This window comes from Plutella xylostella, chromosome 13, assembly GCF_932276165.1.
Source record: "Plutella xylostella chromosome 13, ilPluXylo3.1, whole genome shotgun sequence".
In the NCBI taxonomy this organism is placed as follows: Eukaryota; Metazoa; Arthropoda; class Insecta; order Lepidoptera; family Plutellidae; genus Plutella; species Plutella xylostella.
The window spans coordinates 6,443,271-6,469,932 of record NC_063993.1 but is presented as its reverse complement, the minus strand read 5'-3'; the positions used below and the strand labels follow the sequence as shown (position 1 = coordinate 6,469,932).

Genomic DNA, 26,662 nt, shown 5'->3' with positions numbered 1-26,662 from the left:
GAATATAATAATTATATAGATCCTCGATATTTCCTCGGGTTTCCGGGATAAAGGACTTAGAGACAGACATACGCACAGACGGTCGCACTGATGGACAACCTCCTATGTATCATTATAAGGGTTCCATTTTTATCTTTTGGCAATCGGAACCCTAAAAATTTACTGTAACTATAATTATAAACACGTATCTAAATTCCTATAAGTCTACGTAGTGATGTTCGCGTGATCGCGAGTGACGGCACGCCGCTCGCACATATGGAGGCGTGGCCTTTCCCGGGATTAACTAATCACACCGGGATTACCGACCCAATTTACACGTTTATGAGACAATTTATTAGTTTTCAAAAAGAAAAACAAAGGATCATAATTAATAATGCTGATGTAACGACCAATCAAACTGATATCTTTGTGTTATCAGTGGATCAACTAATTATTTTCTTAGTGCATTATCAATAATCGTTAAAGTTTATCAGTCTTGTCATCAATAATGTAAAGCAAACGAGATAATTAATCGCAATTTATGTTTCAATTTACATCTGAGTAAAGGTAAGCGTCCATCTTTCGGCGTCGTACGCAACGGACGCATCGCATTCAGTATTTTTTTATGTCGAAATTCACACAATTGTGTCCACTTCATCAGCATTGCTTAAGCCGTTTCTCCATACATTTATTACAATCCGTTTGTACGATAACGTGCGATACCGAAAGGTGGATGTATACCTTAAATGACTATCGGATAATCGGTCGCGGCTTGCATTAAAGAACGGTTTAAGCCTACGAGTTGCACACGGGACGTTGTTTTCTAATCCGGCAGACATGAATTTCTCCGATGGGACCTAAGGTTATCGGTACATTCGATAGATAAAAATAAAATCGTGTTTTGATGCAATCATCCTTTAAATCATGTGCTTACGGAAATAGGTAGGTATTAAGTGAAAATTTTATTTTTTAAAGATATTCCTAGAAGTGTAAATCTTTCATTTTATGCTGGCAGTCTGTAGTGTTTCTAAGTACTGGTAATGCTATCCTCTCAATTATACCCTATTTCTTTTGAACCGTGGGCCATCGTTTATAGACAGAGGGCATTGTCACCGTTAGTCCTAAGGAATCGAATCCGGTTCCTTCGGCATAACATTCAGTATACCACGATTGTTGAACCTACGTACCAACTTATGAACTATTAGCATTAAATGTATACTCCGTTGGAAGTAGTAGTGGAAGTCCATTGCAGTATGAATGCAGAGTCAATGAAATACCGCGCCCGAGCAACCGGACACACTAGTACATTAGATCTCACTGAATGGATACAGCTTTATTGCAAAACAAAAACTGTTGCCCATACGAGCACCTACATAGTTCCCTAACACCGACACAAGCATAAATCTTCTAGGATTGAAAAGTTAAAAACCATTTTCAAAGGCCAAACGAGCGGAGTTGAGTGTTTTTTTCACGTGGGCAGAATGAAAATAGTGGCGCATGCACGCTGGCCCGGCGGGACCGGGCTACGCGAATTTATGTCATGCCTTTTACTAAACTAGCTCCCAGCTAACTTTAACGTGCTGGCTGTGTTTAAATATTAAAAATGTGTTTATTAACTAAGTGTGGCGGTTTCACAGGGAGGTGGAAAATAAATTGCTTTATTTTAGGGAGAATAGTAAAATCCCTGCTTGATCTTTTATGATATTTACTTAGTACGATAAATACACGTAACATAAGATACTGTCATTGGGCCAGCGCTAGTAACAGCACGTACTAGCAGGCTGATGGCCTAGGAGTTAATATGTGGGGACATCTCACACACGGCCACCCGACCCCAAGCTAGACAGAGCCTGTGTTATGGGTATCGGACAGCTGATATATCTACACAAATACATAGATATAATACATATTAAATATAAATATCAACACCCAAGACCCGAGTACAAATATTTGTCTTTAAACAAATATCTGCCCCTGCCGGGAATCGAACCCGGGACCTTCGGCATAGCAGTCAGGGTCACTAACCACTACGCCATTCGACCGTCAGTTGGATACTAACATCATTCGGGGAACTAGACTCCGGTTCATAATTTATAATTTTTTAAGATTTGGTAACATAATTATTTCAACACCTAATTTATGTTCAAGTCATTGCAACTTTGCAAGATTTTGAGACAAAGATTGTACTGTAATCAAATAATAGAGGTAGATAGCCTATTGTCTGTAGTGGATTATCTGCCTATAAGTGGCCTATAAGAAGCTTATCTATTATTGTAGTGCCTATATACTTATTAGTGCTTATTACTTCCATGATGCTTCCATGATTATTACAAGTCACGCTGACAGCTAATGTAGCAGAATTATAAATAAACAAACAAAACAAACAAAAACTTCATAATGTACCACTAAACAAGACTACAATATACCACAAGTGCAGCAAAACTAAACAAGTAATGGAGGGTGCCACTGCCAGCATACCTCGGAGGTTCTCTCACCCGGACAACGACAGCTGCGTGTGCTGCGGGTGTCGCTCCCGGTCGTACCACGGGACCGCAGCCCCCGCCCCCGCTGCCGCCGCGCCCTCACCCCCGCCCGCGCCCGGCGCCAGCGCTGACTCCGCTGCCGCCCTGGCTGCCTGCGGAAACTGCTGCTTTGGCTTCTGCAAGAAATACATCTTTGGCACCAAATGAATCAGTACCGTAGAACATATAAGTTTGATAATCTCCAATATTATCAGCTCCGTCGCGTCCCCAGCCAATGAATACATCATACGGATTACGACTGGTTTATTCCACCATTGTGTTGAGATACCTATGTTAAAGCATTGAATATCTTCAAAGGAAAACTCGGGACTGGGTTATTTTTCCTAAGTGATGTTTTAAGAATTCATCGGTATTCGAAATACAGATAGAAAATTCTATTGATCGCTGTCTTTTCTTTATCGGAATGGAGGGATCCCCCAGCTATTCAACGCAGTGTATGAAGGTATCTTCAGTTGAATTCCTTTGGAAAATGAGAAATGCTCGTTTGAGTGTTTGTAATGCCCTCCGCGTTGGGTCTACTTCAGTGTGTATTGAATTGAGAACAGTTTGTAAGTAATATAAATATCACTTTACGGAGACTTTTTCTGGAACTGGTACTCTGTTATATGAAGAACTGAAGAACCGTATAAAAATAGAAAATATATATGTTTAAAGGATGAATTACTCGAAATTGGACCACGGCGAGGACTGCGTTTGCTGCAAGTGTATTTCCGGTCTCTTTGTTTCGAAGAAACCTGCAGCTAAGTCAAGGGTCACCACAGAAACAACTATAGGCTGTGGATCCATCAGAAGAACGGGGAAGAACTAGGTCATCGCAACAGATCCGACTCATTTTAAAAATAATCTTGCACCACAAATGTCTATTACAAATGCGTCACTCCCTGAGCCAAAGGCATCTGCTTTCAAAAAGGGAAAGCGTGTAAAGAAGAAGATCAAATTTGAAAAAGAACCACCAACTTTGAAAGAGATTCTGCACATGCCTGAGCAGAAATTGAAGATAAAATTCAAGGCTCCAGCAACCCTGCCGTACGTAGGGGCAAGCGGGGGCGTCCCACGGGACGGAGTGCTATGTGGGACCGCTGAGCCGGCTGGCCCTGAGGAGTTCCAGTGGGTGACCGCCACAGGTAGACCTGACTGTGAGGGTCACGTGTGCTGCCGCTGTCCTGATCCTGAAGGTCCATCGGTGGAGAATTGTATCTAAACCTGTTAGTTCGCAGACATATTCCTACCACCTCTAATTGATGTAGTATCAAAAATGCATACATACTTTTTTTAGTTGGTTAAAAATATAAGTCATTTTCAATCGATTGTATTTTTTATAACATGCTTACCAACGTAAAGCATATATTAACGAACATAATTACTCATATTATATTTAAATGCATTATTATAAAGTTTACATTTTTATTTCAGTAAAGAAAACAAATATTATTATGCTCATGAAAAGAAGCAGTTCTTTATGGGCACTAGCTTCGTTGTGGCGAGGTGTAGAATGGTCTGGAAAATATTTTATGTCTGTACCTTAAGTACAGAAATACGTTACTAAAAGCAAAGTAAGCAACGGAAATAACAATAAATTCTACACTTGACTACAATGTAAAGTGTTGCAAGAGAAAAGCAGATGATTTATTTTTTCTACGACATTTCCAAATGGAACCTTTGGGTGCAAAGTTTCCTAAGAAAAATAGCCTCATATAGGTATTATGTGAGTTCAAATAAGATTATTTTCCAAGCGTCGTGTAAAGGAATCCGACCATTTTCAAAACATAAATAAATAATCGATTTTTACGTTTTTATATACGGAGACCTAAGCTAAGATAGCATATAAAATTATAAGCTAATTATAGGATACTAAGTATATTAGGTATCTACCCTGAGATTCCCTCAGGAAAATCTCTAAACCTCTCGAAATCTAAGTGAAACAAAGTAAGTATAGTAAGTCATAAGTGCCTATACTGTTATTAGTAATCTTACGGAATTCTGACAGTTATCAATTTTAGACAAATCAGAGATCACAAACCTTTTTGGGCTGGGCACTTTTTCAATACGAGTCTGGACATCTGAGACTATAATATATATTTTTTAGTCCCTGTATCCATTTTATTAAGTGCGGCGCTCCAAATTAAAAGGGGATTTACCTACGGTGAGAAATAATTACCGTACCTACCTAAATATATTACAAACAGTGAAAAATACAATTAAAGATAATCTCAATTATCTTATATAATTATCGCTGTCGTAGAAAATATATCTAAAAACAACTAGTAATTATTTTTGAAACGGTAGTCGCGCCGATGTCAGGGCGATGTTGCGTTCGTATTTGAATAGAGGTAAAAAAAAGAGATGTCGCTCTATAAAATTGTATTGTGTGCACTGACTGGCTTGCGTGTCGTCACAGCAAACTGTGAGTCTAAAATGTGCGGTGGTGGTACCAAATTAGCGATACAGGTGAAATTGTGTCAGCGACTCATCGCTGGGAGTAAGACAGCAGAACACGTTTACCCCATCGGTCATCGGTTCTTCGACAGATGTGACCAGCCCATTGCCACTTAAGCTTACTAACTCGGTGAGCTATGTCGGTGACTTTAGTTCTCTGTCAGATTACTTCGTTCCGGATGCGATCTTTCAAGCATAGCTCCAAGCATAGCTCTTTCCATAGCTCGCTGAGTGACCTTCAGTTTGTGAACCAGTCCCACAGTAAGTGTCCACGTTTTAGCCCCATAGGGAGCGGTGGTAGCTCAGTCGGGTGAGCGCCCGCTTCTCAATCAAGAGATGCGGGTTCGAATCCCGGCGCTGAAATGTTCACATATCTAGATGTGCTAGATCTAGATATGCAGATTTCCTCACGATGTTTTCCTTCTCCGTAAGAGCGATGGTATACATTGTACTTAAATTCAAAGAACTCATTGTTACCTACATGTCAGCGCCGAGATTCGAACCCGCATCTCTTGCTTGAGAAGCGGGCGCTTACCCGACTGAGCCAGTTGGACTCGCGCATTGAGTGTTCCGTACAAGTATACTTAATTACCTGAGGTAGTTATCCTTTTAATTTCATCATAATTATGTACATCTATATGAAATATCAGCTTGATATCTTTACCCGTTTCCGAGAAAAAAGGTGGTGACAACAAAGTGTGATCTTATAAGGGTTCCTTTTTTTCCTTTTGAGGTACGGAACCCTCAAAAAGAATAGTGACAATCGGATCAATCGTTTCGGAGTTATGCGTGGACAAACATACATACCAACAAGCATATAAACGTACGTACATAAGCATAGGTACATAAACATTTATAAAATTTTGAATATTTGTTTATTAGCCCTAATACTCGTATATTGTCATATGTCAATATGGTGCAGTTCCAATAATCTTACATACATACCGAACATATTATATGTACTTACCGAATAGACAATCTTATTTTGAAATTGATTAAAAAGGTTTATTATCCCTGAATTTAGTAGGAAGTGATGCCATGCTAAAGAATAAAATAAAGCAATTAAAATTAATTCGATACATGGGTCGTGAGTTGTGATCCTACTTCATATTATAAATGCGAAAGTTTGTAAGTGTATATGTGTATGTATGTATGTGTGTATGTTTGTTATTTCTTCACGTCAAAACGGCTGAACCGATTTTAATGAAATTTGGAATGAAGTTAGCTAACACCCTGGATTAACACATATGTTACTTTTTATCGCGGAATTCCCACGGGAAAACTTATTAAGGCGAAGCGAAGCTCGCGGGAACAGCTATTATATTGAAATATTTGTTATTTTTGTATTAGTTTACTTGAGCAAGTAAATATTTAGATTTATCTTTTTGTATAAAAATATTAAAAAAAAATTATTTCCCAGAAATGGATCGCAATTTTTCATTTTTTCGGTAAAGAACTTTTTTAGTAGCATCACTTATAAAATGTCAGAATTCTTTCCAATTAAAAATCAGAGAGTAGAGCTATGTATAATAGCAACAGTGCGGTATCCGCGTCACCGCGCGGCTTACTTCCGCCACTAAGCGGATCATTTCCGGCCACTGCGGAGGCGGTGGCTACCTCACTGTTTTATGCATACATTGGTACATACTAGGTACCTAGTATTAGGTGGTATTAGTAACTGTTATTCCTTAGTTGTGGATAAGTAAGTATTAAGTTATTCTATAATTTTCATGAACTCTTGAAATTTTAATAAGATCTTTATTTTATTATTTGATACTACTGAAGATGGATTCATGTTTTCCTGTAAAAACGTAAACTTAATAGCAATTTGTATTCTCTTTTATTCTTTAATAAATATCACCTCCTGACTGATCCTGGGATTTTGTGACTCTATCAAACTATTTATGTAGAATCTAAGTAGGTACATATTTGACTAGTACTTACACAGAGGACATACTATTAATTAGTGAGTTTATAAGAGGCATGTGCCCAGCAGTGGGTGTTTGCCTGATGACATAAGGAAAATACAAATTGCAATGTACGCAGCGAAGCTAATTTAATCGCCTGTAGGTTGCAATTATTAAAATTATAAAGTGAACTTGCGGCGGAGGCTCTATTGACATTTCCAAGAGCTAAATAATTAATAGTCTGCCTTCCGACTTGTGATTGTTAGGAGCAGAAATAGCACGGCTCTGTCGTAATAGTAACACATAGCGGTAATAATACAGGGTGTTCCATGTCGATGCCACTTGGTGAGAAAGTACCTAGAGTTAAATTTAGACAGGAAATTTACTAAAAGATAAATACATTATGGTATTTATAAAATAATATAAACTGCATTAAAAATAATGTGTGTGTCTAACGTCCGCGAATTGAACCAATAAATATATTTTTTTAAAGTATATTTATTGTGATATTAGAGCATCTACATTTCAAATTTTATTAATTATGAGCATAATTTACAACGCATTTACTAATATTTTGTGCAATTTGGACGTAGTTACGCAGAAAGGACTCAACCCACACAAACCTAGTTCTGAGATATAGACGTTTTAAGTTCTAATCGGTATTCTTCAGCAATGAAAAGCATCTTATATGTGGAAATTATCTTAAATTATGCATATTTATTGTTATTTTACTATTGCAAATCATGGTGTAGCTATAACGAATATTTATTGAGTTATTGATGAAAATATGCACTTGGATCCTTTCTCCTAAATTGCTTTTTCTATGCAAACAGGGAAATTCAACGTTTCGCAGAAAGGATCCAACCAAATATTTATTTTTATAAAATATTTTTTTAAATAACACTATGGTTTTTAAACTAAAATATTTATATTGTAAACACAAGACATTACTTTTTTACACAAAATAAAAATTATATATCAAAAATAAACCTATTATTAAATAATTTATATTGAAATGTAATCGGAAACAACATTTCACATCTATATAAAAAATCTAACCGGAACTGTATTCCCAAGCGCAAAACTCTGGATCAACTTAACCGATTTTGATATTTTTTTTACAAAATAGAAGCCTACCTTTTTCGTGAGTATCTACGACCCGTTTGTATCCCATAATTTTCAGGATAAAGCATTTTGACGGAAAGCAAACCTCATAGAAAAAAATTGGGCATAAATAAAATTCTAACCGGAAATGTGTTCCCAAGCGCAAAACTCTGGATCAACTTAACCGATTTTGATATTTTTTTACAAAATAGAAGCCTACGTTTTTAGTGAGTATCTACGACCCGTTTGTGTCCCATAATTTTCAGGATAAGGCATTTTGACGAAAAGCAAACCTCATAGAAAAAAGTTGGGCATGAATAAAATTCTAACCGGAAATGTGTTCCCAAGAGCAAAACTCTGGATCAACTTAACCGATTTTGATATATTTTTTTACGAAATAGAAGCCCACTTTTTTAGTAAGTGTCCCATCCCATATTATCCCATAATTTTCAGGATAAAGCAATATGAACATAAGCAAACCTCAAAGGATAAAGTTGGACATAAATAATTTCTCTTTTACTCTAACTTCACTTCATCATCCTCGGTATATTGCAACTATCCTCCTTTTTATGCCTCCGTAGGATATCCGTCGTTCCCTGTGCTTACCATACGATCGCTGAAAAGTGGGATTTCAGCGATCGTATGGTCCGTTCGACTCTCGATCGATCACTTCGACTTTACTTTGCGGTTGGATATTAAAATTTATGTCAAGATGCAGAATAATTATAAATCTCATAATCATTAACCATCATCACGATCCGTCACATCTCCACTGCCGGGGCATGGGTCTCCTTCCAATGAAGGAAGGGGTTAGGCCTAGTCCACTACTCTGTCCCAGTGTGGTTTAGTGGACCCCAACACAAGCAAGCTTGTGCTGACAGAGTTGACGGGTAATTGGGCAACCCGACTGTCAGATGTTTTCAAGCCGCCCGAAAGTCTCTGAGTAGGCTTAACGACTGCTATCAATTTTATTATAACTAATCATAATGATTACGATTATGCTTCTTGACATACATCAAGATCTGGATATACAAGATGCTCCTGGTTTATTGAATCTGCATCCAACTCTTCAGATGCAGACTGGTTTAGATCTTTAAAAACTTCGGCAATGTGGTCATACCATCTTACAAGTCAGTCTTCCATAGTAACAAGGAAATATCCTGGGGTTTGTTGCAAAGTTTATTTGATTCTTTCTATAGATCCTTCATGGCAGCCGCTGTTTGTTTTCTCCAAGATATAGAATCAGATTAACAGCGTTGGTCCTTTTTTAAATTACGTTTGATATTTTGTTCACAAAGAAAATACTCGTACGCAACTCGTGCTTCTTTAGAATGGTAGTCTAGTTCGATGTTAAGTCTTCCTTGGAGAGTTGATCATATGCCATGTTCCTTTAGACATCCATTCTTTCTTTAAGTGTTCCTTGTGCCTTATTATTTCTTCGCAACTTTTTTAAAACATGTCTTTAATGCCAGTGCAGTTATCTTTGATTGAGGCGCGTCGCCCACACTTAGTAGGTTGATGGTATTTGTTGTGTTAAAGTTATCTTAAGTATAAGTTATCTTCTGACTTCTGGGTCCTGCAGCTTATTTACAGCGACATCTTTGGCAGATCTTGTGGCCTGCTTCTGAGCTCCCGCTATCGTCAAGCAGATTTTTCCAACCACTAAGTGGTGATCACTCTTGACTTTAGCAACCCTTCTTAAGTATTTCTAACATCTAGAAGTGAATGTCTTCATTTTCGAATAATCAAAATGTGGTCGATTTGGTTCCCGGTTCGACAGTCGTGTAAGAACCAAGTCACCTTGTGACATTCCTTTGGAGTTACCACCACCAAAAATTAGCCATTAACAATCCTTAGGCATCGTCGCTCGCTTATCAAATCGGGCGTAACTTGTATGAATCTGATAGATGTTTGAGAGTCGAGCGACTCTCACCACACGGTGCCGATACATGGACGATGACCAACGAAACTGTGCACTGAATCAGAGTTCCACAAAGAGCTATAGAGCGAGCCATGTTAAGTATTTCGCTTAGACGTATTCCCAACGTGGTGATCCGTCAAAAGAGGAAAGTGTTCAACGTCGATATGCGGGTCGCCGAACTGAAATGGGAGTGGCAGGATACTTGGCTCGTGGTGGGACGGAAGGTGGAAAAATGCGGTGACAGAATAGTGGCCAAGAGACGGAACAAAAACAGTTTGAATCCATTCTGCCAAATAAAATTTGAACTGTTTTATTAAAAACTTATATTCTATGAAACAACTCAGACAGTTTGAGTCCTTTCTGCTTAATACAAATTGACTTCTTTCAATCAATAAGTATTTCGCTAAAACGACTCAAGACGGTTTGAGTCCTTTCTGCTAAATACAAATTGTCTTTTTTTAATGAATACGTATTTCTCTAAAACGACTCAGAGCGCTTGAGTCTTTTATGAAAAACTAAATTTTTCATGGTTTCATAGGAAATGCGTTTCTGTAAAAGGACTCAAACAGTTTGAGTCCTTTATGTGAAACTAAAAAATGTGTGTTTCATACAATGTGGGTTGGTCCCCCACATCAAAAAAGTATGTTGTAGTTGGTTTTTTACTGTGTTTGTTTTCTTGACAGGTAGACCCTACATTAAATAGCATGTTCTAGTATATAACTCAATTTTGACGAAGTTGTGGATTGAGGCCTTTCTGCGTAACTATGTCCATTTTATCTTCATAATTAAATCAAATGAATTATTACAACACTGTATTGCTTTTCTCTACGTACTACATAAGGCCATACAGACTTTTTAAGTCTGATTAAGCTTTTTTATTGCTTTACAGATTTTGGCTCAGTTCGGCATTCAGTTTCAGCGTATTTATTCATGCTTGTTAAAGCCTTCAGCTCTTCAGATTTTCTGAAGCGTTAAATTTTAAACCGCGAACTAGATTTATCACTTTGCAACATTAATTGTTGGAATATATGTATACGTATAGATGGAAATAATATCAGTGATCAGCTGAAATTATAGCAATATTTATAAATGAAATACCGAATAACGTAACAAATTATAAGTACATACAAAAGCAAATGAGTTATAAAAAATATGTAGGTATATAATTAAGTATTTGAATATCTGAAATCCCACCCGGGACTGCCTGTACAATATATAACAAATTATAAGTATAACATTTAGTGATAAATATTTTGAAAAATGTTTGTCCTTCCCGCATTATTTAGTTATTTCCGCCGCGCACTAATGAGGGTTGGCGGGTGCCATCCGGGAAAATGCTCTATTTTCGAATTAACACTAATTGGGAATAAATAAGATAAAGATAAAGCTAAGCGATAAAGCTCTTCAGCACCGAAACGTGACGACCGACGTCTCATGTACGACGTGTGCATTTCGATCTTCGTATTTCTATAAAAAATATTGAGTATGGAGTCGAACGCCTTAGTTAGAATGTATAATTTGTCTTCGATACATGAGCGAAGACTTTTTATACATATTTTAACTCCATTGATATCAATGTCATTGTGTACTAGTCAGAAGTTGCAAACCATCATTTTATCTTTATTTTAGGTACCTATTTGTGTAATGTTTATTATTAGAATCCCAATTTGTGTATCAAAATTGTAATGTTAAATAGTTATCATCCACCGCCAGCGTGATTTTGAACGCTTGTCGGTCACCCTTTTACTTAGACGATAACCGCTAGGTAGGGCCCCTCCTGTGCCTGAATAAAAAGTGTTCAGTTTCAAAAACAGGCGTGTGCAGTGTGCACGACGGGGGCTCTTTGTGTGAACTCCGACGCCAACGATGCCGTACTTCACTTTATAAATGCCCGGGCCTCTTCTAGAGAGCAGTATGACGGAAAACTGTTATTTCTCATGAAACAAGGCCATTTATATACTTACCTATATAAATATTATAAGACATATGTATTAATGTTAGTCGTGTTAGTTACACTAGTTTTTTAAATGGATTTCTTTGCATACTGTACTTACTTACATAAAAAACTATTCTTTCCTTTGTGTAAAATTAAAACATGACAGTTTTTCCGACATAGCTGGCATTTTCGGTCTGAACTGAGACATGTAAATAATGTTCAATGCTTACAATGTCGCATACATTAAATCCAGTCATATATGAAAATAATAAACCACATTTAAATTAAATCCACAATCTCATTTGCATTCAAATTGGTTATCATTTTCAATAACTTAATTCAATTCATTAATTAGGAACTTTAGATACCTAAACTTATATGTATACTTACATGAATGAATATTGATTATATTGTTTTCCCATAAAAATATCAAATCTAATCTTACTTCAGAAGTCGTTATCCGAGTTCGAACTTGTTTATGTACCAAAAGAAATCAATAGAATCATAATAAATACCTCGTTTGTTCTGCTATTATGCTATATTCGTGTTTGTGTAACTGGCAGGCTGCCGGGCTAGCAACAAGCCAACAAGACGCGCAAAACTAGACGTCATAAAAATCTTGCTCCCTCATATCGCGCATATCACCTCAAACCACTTCATGTAAATTTTTGTTTTCACACCGGCTCTCCCTACTATGAAATTAAGCCTCGCGACTATTTGCCACATCTTGTCAAGTACGTCTTGCGTCCCGTGCTAGGTATGCAGCTCTGACGTCTTGTCTGTTGTTAAGTAATAGTTATAAACACAGAACAAAGTCAGTCCCACCGTCCCCACCGCCCCCGCGCCGGGCACCTCGGGAGATTTGCGTCTTAACTCTGAGCTCATAAATAAAGAGGCAACAACCTAGTGTTCTTACACCGACCATACGTATTATTATCTATGATGCAACTTTGTTACTTTAGGAGGAACCTTGTTACGTAAATAGTGCAAGTTTTTAACGATCTCATTGTACCGCCTATTGCTTTAACTCCACTGTATAAATTGTTATTTGTGTTATTTTTAGTCAATAAAGTAGTATTCTATTCTATTCTACTCTACAGTTTGTTATACTCATAGCCTCTTAGCCATTTAATACTTTTGATTATTTATTGTATTAATTTTATTATGTGTAAAGTACGTAGCTACGATTGGCTACGAAGCTTCATTTCTCATTGACGATGATAATTTGCGCAAATACCCGCTGCAGATTGTATTTTCATTATTTGTAAATAAATATTCAAATAAAGAATAATTATGTACTATGCTATCTTTCACGAAAACGCCAGTTATAAACTATAAAACCTATTTGTAAGCTTAAACACCAACAATAGTAATAATGCTAAGAGTAATTTCTTCCAGGTGTCCCCAGGTGTGTAATATGAGAATCGGGTCGTCATCCATTCCTTGCCTCGGGCTTAGAGGATAACTCTAGCTTGACAAAAAACAAACGAAGGACAGCTGTGACGGCCTTTTCAATGGTAAGATAAAAGTTACAGTGACAGCAACAATTTTATTCGCCAGATAACATTTATCTGACTATTGAAAAAGAAGCCCTTAGTGTAATAACAATTATTAGAAATTAAAGAATCAGCGCTAATACATCTACCTAGATAGGGCGCAGAACTTCGCAAGTTTTAATTAATTATTTGTTACCTCACTGTGATGCAAAGCATAAATTTTGAGTAACTTGGTGTAACTTCCAAATTTGAAAACCCATAACTGGCATGTTTTTCATATTTCTATGTCTAAACACATAATGATTTCTTTCCATGCTTGATAAATAAATAAATAAGTAAGCTGGAGTGGTCACTCTACCTGACTCGCCGCCTCGACCTGACAGATTGTCTTTTACTTTCCAACGTTTATATGTAGGCTATTCCTGTCGCAACTATTCGCTATACTTCTCACTTCAATGTTTTTGACTTTCGTCAGTTTGAACAACCTGAAAGTTACCGAGTAAGTATGTTTGTGTTAATTAGAAAACTTTTAAAACTACACTTTTGTCACAAGTTATTTACAAACTGTCCTAATTAAAAAGATTATATCACGTTTTTTACATTTTTACACTGAATTTCAAATTGGTAGGTAAGTTTGCAAATAGGAACTAGGAACTAACAATCAATATTTCTTGTTTATTTATACCTATAATGAACCATTTATTATCTATCATTATATCTCGGCATATGGCTTGACCACCGCCTAAGCTGGTCTAAACATGTGGAGAAAACCCTAAGTAAAGCAACAATATCCCTATACCAAACTAGGAAACTTGTTGGATCCAAATGGGGACTCAAGCCAAAGCTGTGTAAATGGTTGTACACAGCGGTGGTCAGACCTATAATAACATATGGAGCAGTGGTTTGGTGGCAAAGATCGAACCTCATTACTGTGAAAAACAAACTACGACAGTTTCAAAGGCTTGCATGCGTTTCAATCACCGGATGTATGAAGTCAACCCCAACAGCCGCCCTAGAAATAATTCTAGGACTTCCACCACTCGATATTATCATCAAGCAGGAAGCTAAAGCGGCGGCGATAAGGCTAAGTAACATGGGACTATGGTCAACGAATACTACTGCACAGGGACACAGTCGCATACTTGACATTGCCAAGTTGTCGGCTCCCGGGTCCACTGAATGCAGCGACACTACTATAAAGACGTTTATCTTCAACAGAAGCTACACTATCCAGCGAGATCAGTGTGGCACATCAGACGAAAACAATTACGACATCAATATCTACATTGACGGAGCCAAGAACAAGAAGGGCAGCGGTGGAGGTGTCTTCTGCCCGGAACTTAATTTACAATACTCTGTCAGCTTCGGGAACAAAGCTACTGTTTTTCAGGCAGAAGCTGCCAGCCTACTTGACGGAGCTACACAAATAAAAGACACAAAAAATAGCAATATCTGCTTCTACACAGACAGTATGGCTATTTTAGGTGCCTTAGGCAGAACTGTAACAAAATCTAAATTAATTTTAGAATGTCACAGAACACTGGAAAACCTAAGCATTTCAAATAATGTAACAGTACAGTGGATTAAAAGTCATAACGACAACATAGGAAATTGCGAGGCTGACCGACTAGCAAGAATGGGATCAAATACCCTACCAATAGGGCCAGAACCATTTATTAGTCTGTCATCAAAGGCAATAAGGCAATGTCTCACCGATAAAACACTATCTGAACACAATCAGGAGTGGAAAAATCGTGTAGATTGCAGACAAACTAAAGCGTTTATTGTATCACACAACCACAAACTTACACGCTACTTACTCAACCTGTCCCGTAGTAATATATCATTAATGGTAGGATTAATAACAGGACATTGTTGCGTGAATAAACACTTATATACCATAGGTAACTCAACTAGTCCCTTATGTAGGACATGTAAGGAAGTAGATGAGACGGTTGAACATATTCTGTTAGCTTGTCCACCTACTACAGAAACAAGATTATCTATTCTTGGACCAACAGAGCGCCTACCTCAGCTATTACAACACCCAGGCCTGCTACTCCAGTTTACCCGGGAGCTAGGCTGGCTGAGCTGAAACCAAGGGGATATGTACAAAGGTTCCACTCGAGAGAGCCACGTACAGGAACTTCACCCCCTATGAGAATAGAATAGAATAGAATAGAACCATTTATTTTAAATTATTTTTGCCACACGCATTATTGCCTCTGAAATAAATGACTCACTTTAAAAAATATAAGTATATGACAAAACTATGGGTTATATTATTAACTGCTTTTCTGTCGTATGTATGTGCAATATGCGTATAGTGTGTCAGGAACGTCCTGTATCGACAGAGTTTAGAGCACATTACAAACTTTAATGAGCGAAGCTTCGGCTGCCATTAGTCGCCGACTCATCCCAAGTGTAATTTTGGTGAAGACTTGTTCCTAATTAGTTTCCTTCTTGGTTTGTTGATTGAAACGTCTCACGTAGACCGAGCGTGTTATATAAATATAGACCATCCATTATAGGTATTTGTAAAAATAGCTAAGTATCAATTTGTAATATTAAAAGATGAATAGAAATAGTTAACTGGTAACTACGATTTGCTACGGTGGCCGCTACGAGCACCTGCTACGAGCTACGTTGCTACGAGCTACGTTGCTACGAGCTACGTTGCTACGAGCTACGCTGCTACGAGCTACGCTGCTACGAGCTACGCTGCTACGCGCTACGCCGCTAGCTGTAGCCTTTGTCCCACGAGCATAGCGGTATGTATCGTATTGTATTATGTAAAATATATTAAAATTATAGCTGAATACACAAAAATACTTATTTATGAACTTGAGTATTCATCCACTGTGAAGTGAGCATAAATAAATAACATGAAAGGTCAACCTAGGTATAAATAAAATAGTAGTTATTTTAAGGCTAGACAAATAGATACGATTTTATGGATTCCCCAAATTGTCTTCAAGATTTATACTGGTGATGTTCAAACAAATCCTTCTGAAATAAGATATTCCTTTTGGCAGACCATTTATTATAAATCTTGTTGAATAATGCTTAGGCCGTCGCGTCGTATCATTATGTACGGTCATATCTGAGGTCAAAGAAAACTTAAACAACCATTCATTCAGACTCATAATCTTTTTGTAGACTTCCGTCTGGTTCGGTGACACTGCTTTTGGCCTGTTGATATCACTGTCGGTCGGTCTGGGTCCCCGCAGCCGTTACTTCCATGGTCCAAGCTTAGTAAATATCTACGCTCTTACACACATAATATAATCGCTTTACAAATTTTTGGACAGGAAGAATTAATAGAGGACTCAAGAAATGTGTCCGCTCGAACTGCCAAAGGTAAAAGGCCGTTTTATATATTTCCCGTAAAGATATTTCACGTAGAAAAAATATTTCAAGCGCATAATTTAACAACCCATACCGTCGCTCGTGGGAAAGAAAGATAACTTAAATATTTAGTTCTTCGTTTTTCCTTACCTTTGTGAATTAATTCATTCAAAAATATTTTGATATTTAATTTGTAATGATTGATTATTCTGCAAACAAAGCAAAATAATACATACGGATAAAAATATATGCGTAGGTACTTACCTAATACCTATCCATGATACTTCAATAAATTCGCTATGGATGTAAAATTTTTGGAAGACTTTTTATCATTTTCAGTTATTCACTTAAATTAAATATGCATCAAAAACAAAATATCGATTGATAATCTCTTTTAAACTTAAAAGATCGCATCAATTAGATTCCGGCTTAAACAATTAGTCAGCATTCATTCCGATTTCATGATTTTGTAGATATGGACTGTACCAAGCCTTTTAACTGTCTTGAAAATGTTTGCGGATGACATGTTGTAAAGTAAAACTTATCTAATATCCGGTCGGGATGACTGGTTGGGTTTGTCGCGTACGTCGGATATACCGCTACGTTAATTTCTGACAGGCTCACTCGATTTTATTTCGGCGGAGAGCCTTGTGGCGTTTCGCATTGTTGGTGGGTCGTGTTACTTATCGGAAGAGGCCTACCTACATCCAGTAGACAAAACTACAGGAAAACTTTATCTACGTTCGAAATGGAATAGAAATAGAGTAACGGTGGTATGAGGATGGATAAGTCACTCTATATAGCTAAAAACTTTACAAATGGAGCCCTGTTGCGCAAACGAACATTCCCATTGCATGACAGCTGCTCGTGTTTATTCCTTTTTGTCAAGCTAGAGTAAACCTCGGGTTACCGCACGGTATATACAAAGAGTACTTACAACATTCTGAACCAAGAATCTGCTGACTGCCGAACAAAGGTTATATTTTACAGGAAATGAAGTAAGAAAACAAACTACGTAGTAGATCTTTATTGTTCTTTCAGATTACCTCATTAATAAATTTCTTTTAAAATAGTGACATTATTTAGTGCAAAAATAAGTAGGTATGTACTTATAATGAAATGAGTGCATCCAAAATATTATTAAAATCACTTTTTATCATAATTATTAGTCTTTAAATGACATTTTATGGACACTTCTAAGGGAAAATGCATACTGCTTAAATATATCTACCAACTATGATTTAGTTTCAAAAATTATGATAATGTAAGTAATTTAAGCAAAATTCGTTTAACAATTATAATCATTTTGTAATAAATACTTAGCTCAGGTGTAATTGAAGTCACACTATTGACAGGATTTCTAAGTAAACTAAAGGTATCTGAGAACATTCTTAAATTTCCTAATATACCGTATTCGTCAACAATAACAACATTCTATGTAACTTATTCAAACAACAACAAAACAACATATTTGTTAATTTACATTACCTCAATAATAAAGTTTAATACTTACATAATAATTAAATTTCCGAACCATAGACAAAAAACAAATATGACGTTAATTCGTGTTACTACCGCCGGTAATTTTTTGATATAAGTGTTTTACTTGTTGCTGTTGCATTGTATCAATTTGTACCTTTTGTTCACGGATTTCAGCAAATATATGAGGCCACCGTTATTTTTCTTACCGCCAGATGCATAACTTAAACAATAATACCGAGATTAAATCTATCGCTGTCAAACAATGACACTGCTTGGTGCAGCGGTGAGTTAAGGTAAGCGTCCACCTATTGCTATGGTACGAATCAGCCAAAGTGGATTTTCATAAATGTATTGAGAAACGGCGTCGGAAATGCCAATGAAGGTGGACGCACTTGTGTGACTTTTTAAAGTTTTTCACTTGATCTTTATCGAAAACCACGTAACTATTTTAAAAAATCTGCAACATGGAATGCAAATTGGTGCGGTTTTGTTATAATTATAGCCATGGATTTATTGACGTACTTATTATAAAATGTTTTAGATAGCGGAAAATGTAACATTGTGTAAATGCTAGAAAGGTCATAAAATGCTTTAAATATTCCTTCAAATTACGATCTCTTTAAAATGTTAAAAAGAACCTTAATTGTACCTTAGTTTATAAATTATCAAATATCGAAGATATTCTTAAATCAGTGCTTGAAAGTTTACACTAGTGATATTTAATTTTCATTTTAAGATAGTTCTTGGTCATTAAATTATGTTCTTATAGAATATCATATACATACATTAATAGGTACTCTACACGAATAAAGGCCTCGAGTAGTATATACGAAGACGAATATTATTAGCTAGTAGGAAAATATCAATAACACAATTGTACTTCATTATGCGAAAATAAGATAAATTACTGTGTGAGTTATTTACTCTTGAGTACATTATCTACTCAGAGTCGGAAAAGAGCTAAAGAAGACGAACAATAATAAGTATAAATCCTACAAACTGTGATTTTTTGAGAAAAGATTATTAAGGTTGTAACTGTTGAAATCAAATCAGACATTGCTGCTTACTTACACTTATTGAGATTTGAAAATATAAAAATTTACTCGGTAATATTTCAGAAATAGATTTTTGGTAAACGATTTTTTTAATCTGTAAAATGAATGCAATGATCGTTTTACGATTGAATAACACATGAACCTATCTTATGGTTAAGATATCAATTTAAATCTAATGAAGATTACTGTAAGTAGGCATGTTGATTGCGTAATAATGTTGTACTGACCTATTAACGTAATATTTCTGAATTTAAAATTTTAATATGGAAAAAATATTTTACTTCTTTACAATTTTACTAAATTTTCTATTCTCAGTTGACAAAATATGTATATAAGCAATGCGCACTATCATAAGACCTGATTCTACGGTATACAATCATATATTATTTGTAATCTATCTAGGTACAATCACAAAGAGATCTACCTAAAAAAAAAAGACAATCGTCAAAATCTTATAATTTAAATGACCTTACTATATATTACATTACGACGAAAATTCTCACAGCTTTGTCTTTCATTGTTCGCTTTATCAGCGAGTAGTACGAGTAAATTCGTTAATACTAGACTATTATACTTATCCATAAATGTAGAGGTATTCATACTACGATAAATAATACTCAGATATACAGCTTCTTTACGGCACAGAGGCCTTCACATAAGATTGAGACAAGCTACACAGGTGGTGACCCAAATATGTGACCTATTATGTGATGTCTAATAATTATATACTGGAATAAATATAATGTTTCTTGAAAATAATATTCGATTACAGGTATATTCGTTGATGTCTCCACACAATTATCATCAGGGTACGTCTAGGTATTCGAGAAATTCTAGTTTTAAGTTAAAATATAAAAAATAGTAGCAATATATTGAGAGTGACCCATTAGATCGCCAATTCATCCCGATGATTAAAAAAAAATAATTAAGCGATAGTTATCCAAAATTTTGAAAAAAAGTTTGAAGTGTCAAATTATACCTTACTCGCTAGTATGAATAAACAAGTTGTGAGCAACACGATAGTAAAATACAATGATTACAAATTTGTAGTTTCATAACAAGGACTAGTCTTATCTAGCTATTATTGCCGAAGATATAGATAGGAATTGAGAGCAATCACACTTCTGAATCTTTATCATTCTAAAATTAATAAGGCGTATTTTTACGAGTAGAAAAGGCGTATGTATGTACAATAAAACAGATCAAACAACACAGTATTCAAGTAGAGACAGCTGGAGTAACTATACACACTACACAGTAAAGGTCCCTTCGATGCGTTCTGGTTTATATTCAGATTCAAATGTAGATACTTTCTTAATACACTACCGTCCTACATATTCATGTATTATTATGACAGATTTTACTTAAATAGATATTTAGTAATTTATGTACTTACGAAAATGCTATCAAACAAAATAATATTTTGTACAAAATTTAGTTTTTAACTTCTATATTGATTGTACAAGTTCAAGAATATGCAACTTTTATCTGTCCTATAATTATATCCCCGCGTCACACGTTGCTTAACGCGTCACGTCACGTCACACATTACGTCGTACGTCACGTCACGCGTTACGCGTCGTCAGATTCGTGACAAAGCAGGTGGTGGACAAAAGATTAAAAAATGGTCTAATTAGAATAATTTAAATACAGGGTAAGTATTTACAAATTCGTCACCAGCAACGTATTATAATGGATATAGGATAAAATTTTATTGAAAATATATTAACTTTTAATCGACTATATACCTAAATATTATTATAATTTAAAAATGTTTAATCGAAAAGATCTAAAATATCACTTTGGTGTCAGAGTATTTCCATCGCGCACGCACTGGCCGAGTGGTGAGGCGGCGGCGGCGCGAGGCTCGAGCTCCCAGGTTCAAATCCGACGGGCGCAGTTCCACCAGCTTTCAAACTGCCGTTTCTAAATCTTCAGACACTAATTGGAAATGTTCTTGACCTGAAAAAGTTTACGCTTAAGTACAAAATCTTTGTTCTTTACAGAGATCCTACTTACTAAAACTTTCATAACGAGAATGTAACAATCTTTCATATGTATAGAGCGAACATAAATACAACTTTCCACTTCAAGTAGGTAAAGATTTGCAGGTGGAAAAACGTAGTAAGTAGGTATAACATCAGATTTGTTTATCATTCAGAACTCGCTGTAAACATATCAGTTACCCATCTTTTGCCAGATACATCGCAAACAAAACAAACAATAAACATCCAAGTAATTCGAGACCCATGATCTTCGCAAAACGCGAATGTCGCTCCGAAACACGCAACTAATGAGCAGCATATCGTGTAACATAGGGACGTGCCGGCTTCGCTAGGGAGGGGATTTGAGCCTACGCTTGGTAAAAATACTAAAAATGCTGACTCACTCTCCAAGTAAGCGGCCAAGTCGTGGTCTTCTGCTCGCAGGGCGAGGTGCCTGGGCGTGAGGCCGGCGTGGTCCTGGCGGGTGAGCGAGGCGCCTCCTGCAACCAGCATGCAGCAGATCGCCCGCCGCTTGTGCGCTGCCGCTTTGTGCAGCGCTGTTTGCCCGCGCTCGTTGTCTCGCATGTTCAAAATGGCCGTCGGCGCGCACGCTATCAGGTATTTGATGATCTCCTTGTTGCCATATCGTGCGGCGATGTGTAGTGCTGTCTGGCCGCATGCGTCGATTGACATGAGTGAGTAGCCAGCCTCATGCAGCTCCTTCATCTAGGAAGGAGGAAAATATACAAAAATATTTATATCTTTTGCCATACTTAGTTAATTTAAAAAGTATAAGGATTGTATACTTCTATAAAAAAGTAAAATCGTCTACATTATATAAGAATATGTAAGTGTATTATACTGATTTGAATGTACCTTTTTGTATTTGATTTGAGGTGGTGGGAGAGGAAATGATTAAATTTAATCCTTGTTAGCGATAAAAATACACTTGAACGAGCTTTATGGCAGCGCTAATGAATATCCGCGGTCAACTCGAGTTGTTCACTCGAAAATTTACGATCTAAGTAGGTACGTTCTTTTATGTTCAACGGAAATTGAATTTTCTTTAAATATAATTTGCAAAGATTATGAAAACAGAATTTTCATTTCAGTTAACTAACCGTGACGCAAATAAATAGCTACGAAACGTTAGCTAAACAAGGAAAAACTTGGTAAATGACATTGTTTATAAAATTAATATCTTTTTATGTCTCACCATTTTTAAGTCCCCTATTTTGGCCGCCTTGAGGAGAGTGTCGGAGGTTTTTTCCAGTAGATTTCTGAAACAATTAAAACTTTGAGGGTCCTGTGCAACCGAGTAGCCACTTGATAAATTATTAGCTTCGGTTTATGGAGTTATTCAACTAGCTCCAGTTAGAGTTATGTAACATTTTTGATACTAGTTGACGACAATGATTTATTAATTTATTAATAAAGCCTTTCAGGACAGAGAAAAAAAGAATACTAGTAGTGCTACCGCACGAGTTACATTCACACCGCTTCATGAAATTTCAACTTAATGAAATCCTTTCATAGTCGGCAAATAATAAGTGGAATAATATTATCCTGACTTCGAATACGTCCTTTTGTTCTAGGAAAATCATTGTAATTGTGAAATGGTTAAAGTTAAAGATTAAAAACAAGTTTTCTAATTAACCAAGTTGACCAAGAAACCACTAAAACTTTAACTTGGAAAGTCACAAGTAACCCAGGACTGTTCATGCCAAATGCTTTATATTTATTTCAGAAAAACTTATTTTCGACGTAGGTACTTAGTACTTATATCAGATAATACAATATTTTTTGTGGTTATTGTACCTTCAAAACTTTCACGCAAACCGCTACGTTTACGTTAATATTTAACTAGTGACTACTTAATTCCTTACCAAATCATTATTTGAATCTAATATAATGCTACCTGCTCTCTATCGGCTATAAAAATCTAAGGTTGTATTAATTAACTACTGAGTAAGTACCTACTTATGAAATAATTGTTAAATAAATGAATATCTTACCTATACCCAAACACTTCTTGGTCAAGTCCGAACAGTTTTTCATGAATGCTGCATGCAATACAAACAAAGAAGAGATAGAGTGCAGATTTAAATCACAAGAGAAACGTGCTACTCGTGCGAGTTAAACGAACTGTGCCAAGTCTGTATCTATCTATGTCACACTGCTTCTAAAGTAGCTACCTGAATTAATCTTATGGAATGTAGAAATAAATAAAATCTAAATCCGTTTCATGAAAGAAGTGAATCAAACGGACTTTAATTACTCTTCATAAGATTGTTTCCAAGCGCGCTACGGATCCAAGAACATAGTTTAAGATTATTATCAACTCTATATCACTATTTGAGAGAATAGCGAAGTCTCGTGTGCAATCTACGGTAGGTAGAAGTTCTATTAAAAGTTGCTACGCTAACTTCATTAGATCCGCGCGTCCTGCTAAAGTAAATCTAATTAGTTCGTAATGGGAGTCATTCTGTTAGTTCGCTAAGTCAAACAGCACACACACGTATAGGTTGACCGCTAGTGTATGAGTGCTTACGTTTTGAAGCGTGCGATGGGGTCGTGCGTGGGTTGCTCCTTGGCCAGGGGGCTGATGCAGAGCGGCGGGGAGTGCGAGTCGGAGGGCGCGGGGGTGAAGGCGGCGCGCGGGGCGGGCGCGGGCGCGCGGGGCGAGGGCGGCGCGGCCGGCGGCGTCTGCGGCGACAGAAGCTCCTCGGACGTCCGGGCGGGACTGCCAAGTCCTGACTCACTGTTGACCAACATGTTTTGCTAGATATAGGTACAATTTAATATAATAGAAGGCGTGGAACAGGACTGGTCAGAGTGTAAGTCTCTCTTCGAGCCCTCTATCCTAGAATCTGATGATGATGATATTAATGAACAATCTATTTGCGAATATTAAAGGATGCTGTAAAAATAAATATGTAAAAAAATAATCAAATATTCAAACACCTTCTCACCTAGCATGCGACTCGGGCACGTCGAGTGACACGCCAGCACTAGGCGTGTCTTGGCTCTGCGATATGTCCAGCGAGACCGACAGCCCAGTCGTCGTCTCGAAGGAGATGGAGGGCCCTGATTGGTCGAGCGAGGTGGTGGTGTCGGGGTGCGCGGTGGACTCGGTGTCCGGCGTCAGCGGCGCCATGTCCAGGATGTAGATGTGCTCGTGCCCGATGTCGGACGCGTAGTGCAGGTTTTCCTGCGCCTTGTCGATGCGGAAGAAACGCTCCGCTGTGCACGCTGTTGGGGTTATAGAATTTGTTTGATTATACACTCCCACGCAATGAAAATGTTCCAGTGAAATTTACAAGAAGTTACTGCTAAACGGTAAAGGCTAGCTTAATGACGCCGTCTGCAATGTTGAACTATATTTAGCAGCAGAATATTACCAACTAAAATCGTAAATATTTTGTTGTAATAAATACTGTACTTCCTGTGGGTTGACTGGTAGAAAATGCTTTTAGCATTAAGTCCACCCTTTGTACACTTATTTATATATTTGTGCAATAAAGGATTAAATAATAAATAAATATATAAATTAAATGTTTCCAAAAAAATTTGATATTTTGGTGTCGGCATTTTGTATGAACTTTTTCATTGCTCACCAGTTTTCTTAAGTTCTTATTTCAGAACAGGAAATTAAAATGCAGCACAAGTTAGTTGCCATTTAGCAGTATGTAGTTATGACTCTATTATACGAGTATATAATAGAGTCGTCGTCATCAGCCAACAAAACAAAAGCTGCCTCTGCAGAATGTAAATTTAAGTAACTAGGACATAAACATAAGACTTTTCATTTATTTTCATTTTCTTTGTGTGTGAATTGCCATCTTGGGATTTACAATGTTGTTTGTATTTTAAATTATATCCTACCTTACAATAGCTGGTTTGAATAAAGTATTTTTATATTCATGATATTGTTTGTACCAACCGTTTATTTTTTCTATCATGCAAAGGAAAACAAAGCCTTTAGAAAATAATATTACGAGTTAGGTAAACAGAAAGCGATATTACCTGCGCATAAAAGTTTAAATGCTTAATTTAGCTTTTTAATTACCTAATAGCTACCATCCGGCCGTCCCTTTGAACTTTAAATCTTTAATGGCTTTCTAATATCTTTACTAAATCTTGTCGTAAGTATAGGTATAATGGCTCCGTTTATAACGATAAATTGTAGATACTTATTGTACAATGTATCTACATAAATTGGACACAAAGTCTGTGAAACTACCTAAAATTTTCACGTTTTGTCGTGCGCGTCTTGCTGCTGTTGCTATGTGAGTAGGTACCTCTGTTTTGTCAAGTGCGAGTATTAAAACTATTCTCGTATATTTTCTATCTATGCAGTGAATTAACTAAACATGCAAACGTAGTAGGTACAGGACGCTCTTCGCGTCGCACAGCTACGGGCCTTTATCGAAAGACCGCGATATAGTATAGTATTGCTCTCCTTGGAGGAACCCTATATCGTACGCTGATGATGACCATGTCGTAAACAAAACACAAGTACGTAAAGTGGCACTCACAGTCGGTTAGAGCACTAGGTATAGTATAGCTCTCCTTGGGAGAGGCCTATATCGTAAGCTGATGATGACCAAGTCGTAAACAAAACACAAGAAACCCAAGCACGTAAGAGCTACACTCACAGTCGACGAACCACCAGTCGACGAGCTCGGAGAAGGCGCGCGACTCGCGCACGAGGCGCTGGATGAGCGCACATACACACACACACACAGACACACACACACACACACGTGAAGGGTACTCACAGTCGACGAACCACCAGTCGACGAGCCCGGAGAAGGCACGCGACTCGCGCACCAGCCCCTGGGTGAGCGCGCGCACACACACACACACACACACAGACACACGTGAAGGGCACTCACAGTCGACGAACCACCAGTCGACGAGCTCGGAGAAGGCGCGCGACTCGCGCACCAGCCCCTGGATGAGCGCATACACACACACACACACACAGAGACACACACACACACACACACACACAGACACAGACACAGACACACACACGTGAAGGGTACTCACAGTCGACGAACCACCAGTCGACGAGCTCGGAGAAGGCGCGCGACTCGCGCACCAGCCCCTGGATGAGCGCGCACACACACACACAGACACACACACACACACACACGTGAAGGGTACTCACAGTCGACGAACCACCAGTCGACGAGCTCGGAGAAGGCGCGCGACTCGCGCACCAGCCCCTGGATGAGCGCGCGCAGTTGCTCCAGGTCCGCCGCCGGGTGCACGTCCAGCGTGCCCACGCGCTCCGCTACACACACACATTTATGCAATTAGTTGATGGAAGCAAAAAAAGTATTTGTTGGAAGTGCGGATAAGCTTTGCGGCGCCGCGCCGCGGAGATGTTGCCTTGTAATTTTGACGCTTGATTTTGCCGTAATAAACCACGGTAGGACATGAACCTCCCCCAAAGACTGGA

The 26,662-nt window shown here is 37.5% G+C and overlaps 1 protein-coding gene across 3 annotated transcripts in view; it reads right to left on the bottom strand.

The window, feature by feature from the left end:
- Positions 1–17,682: 17,682 nt before the first annotated feature.
- The window catches only part of LOC105380254 (eye-specific diacylglycerol kinase), a 126,592-nt gene continuing 117,612 nt past the window's right edge, over positions 17,683–26,662 (bottom strand). For 2 of the 3 annotated variants that reach the window (XM_038112088.2, XM_048625080.1), the window contains 7 exons: positions 26,369–26,494; positions 24,165–24,444; positions 23,744–23,953; positions 23,208–23,255; positions 22,409–22,472; positions 21,597–21,918; positions 17,683–21,169 (listed from right to left, as the gene is read on the bottom strand). In XM_038112088.2, the coding sequence (XP_037968016.2) occupies positions 21,120–21,169; positions 21,597–21,918; positions 22,409–22,472; positions 23,208–23,255; positions 23,744–23,953; positions 24,165–24,444; positions 26,369–26,494 (1,100 nt within the window). In that variant the 3' untranslated portion in view covers positions 17,683–21,119. The remainder of the gene's footprint in view (positions 21,170–21,596; positions 21,919–22,408; positions 22,473–23,207; positions 23,256–23,743; positions 23,954–24,164; positions 24,445–26,368; positions 26,495–26,662) is intronic. The other variant, XM_048625079.1, reaches the window with a different exon arrangement.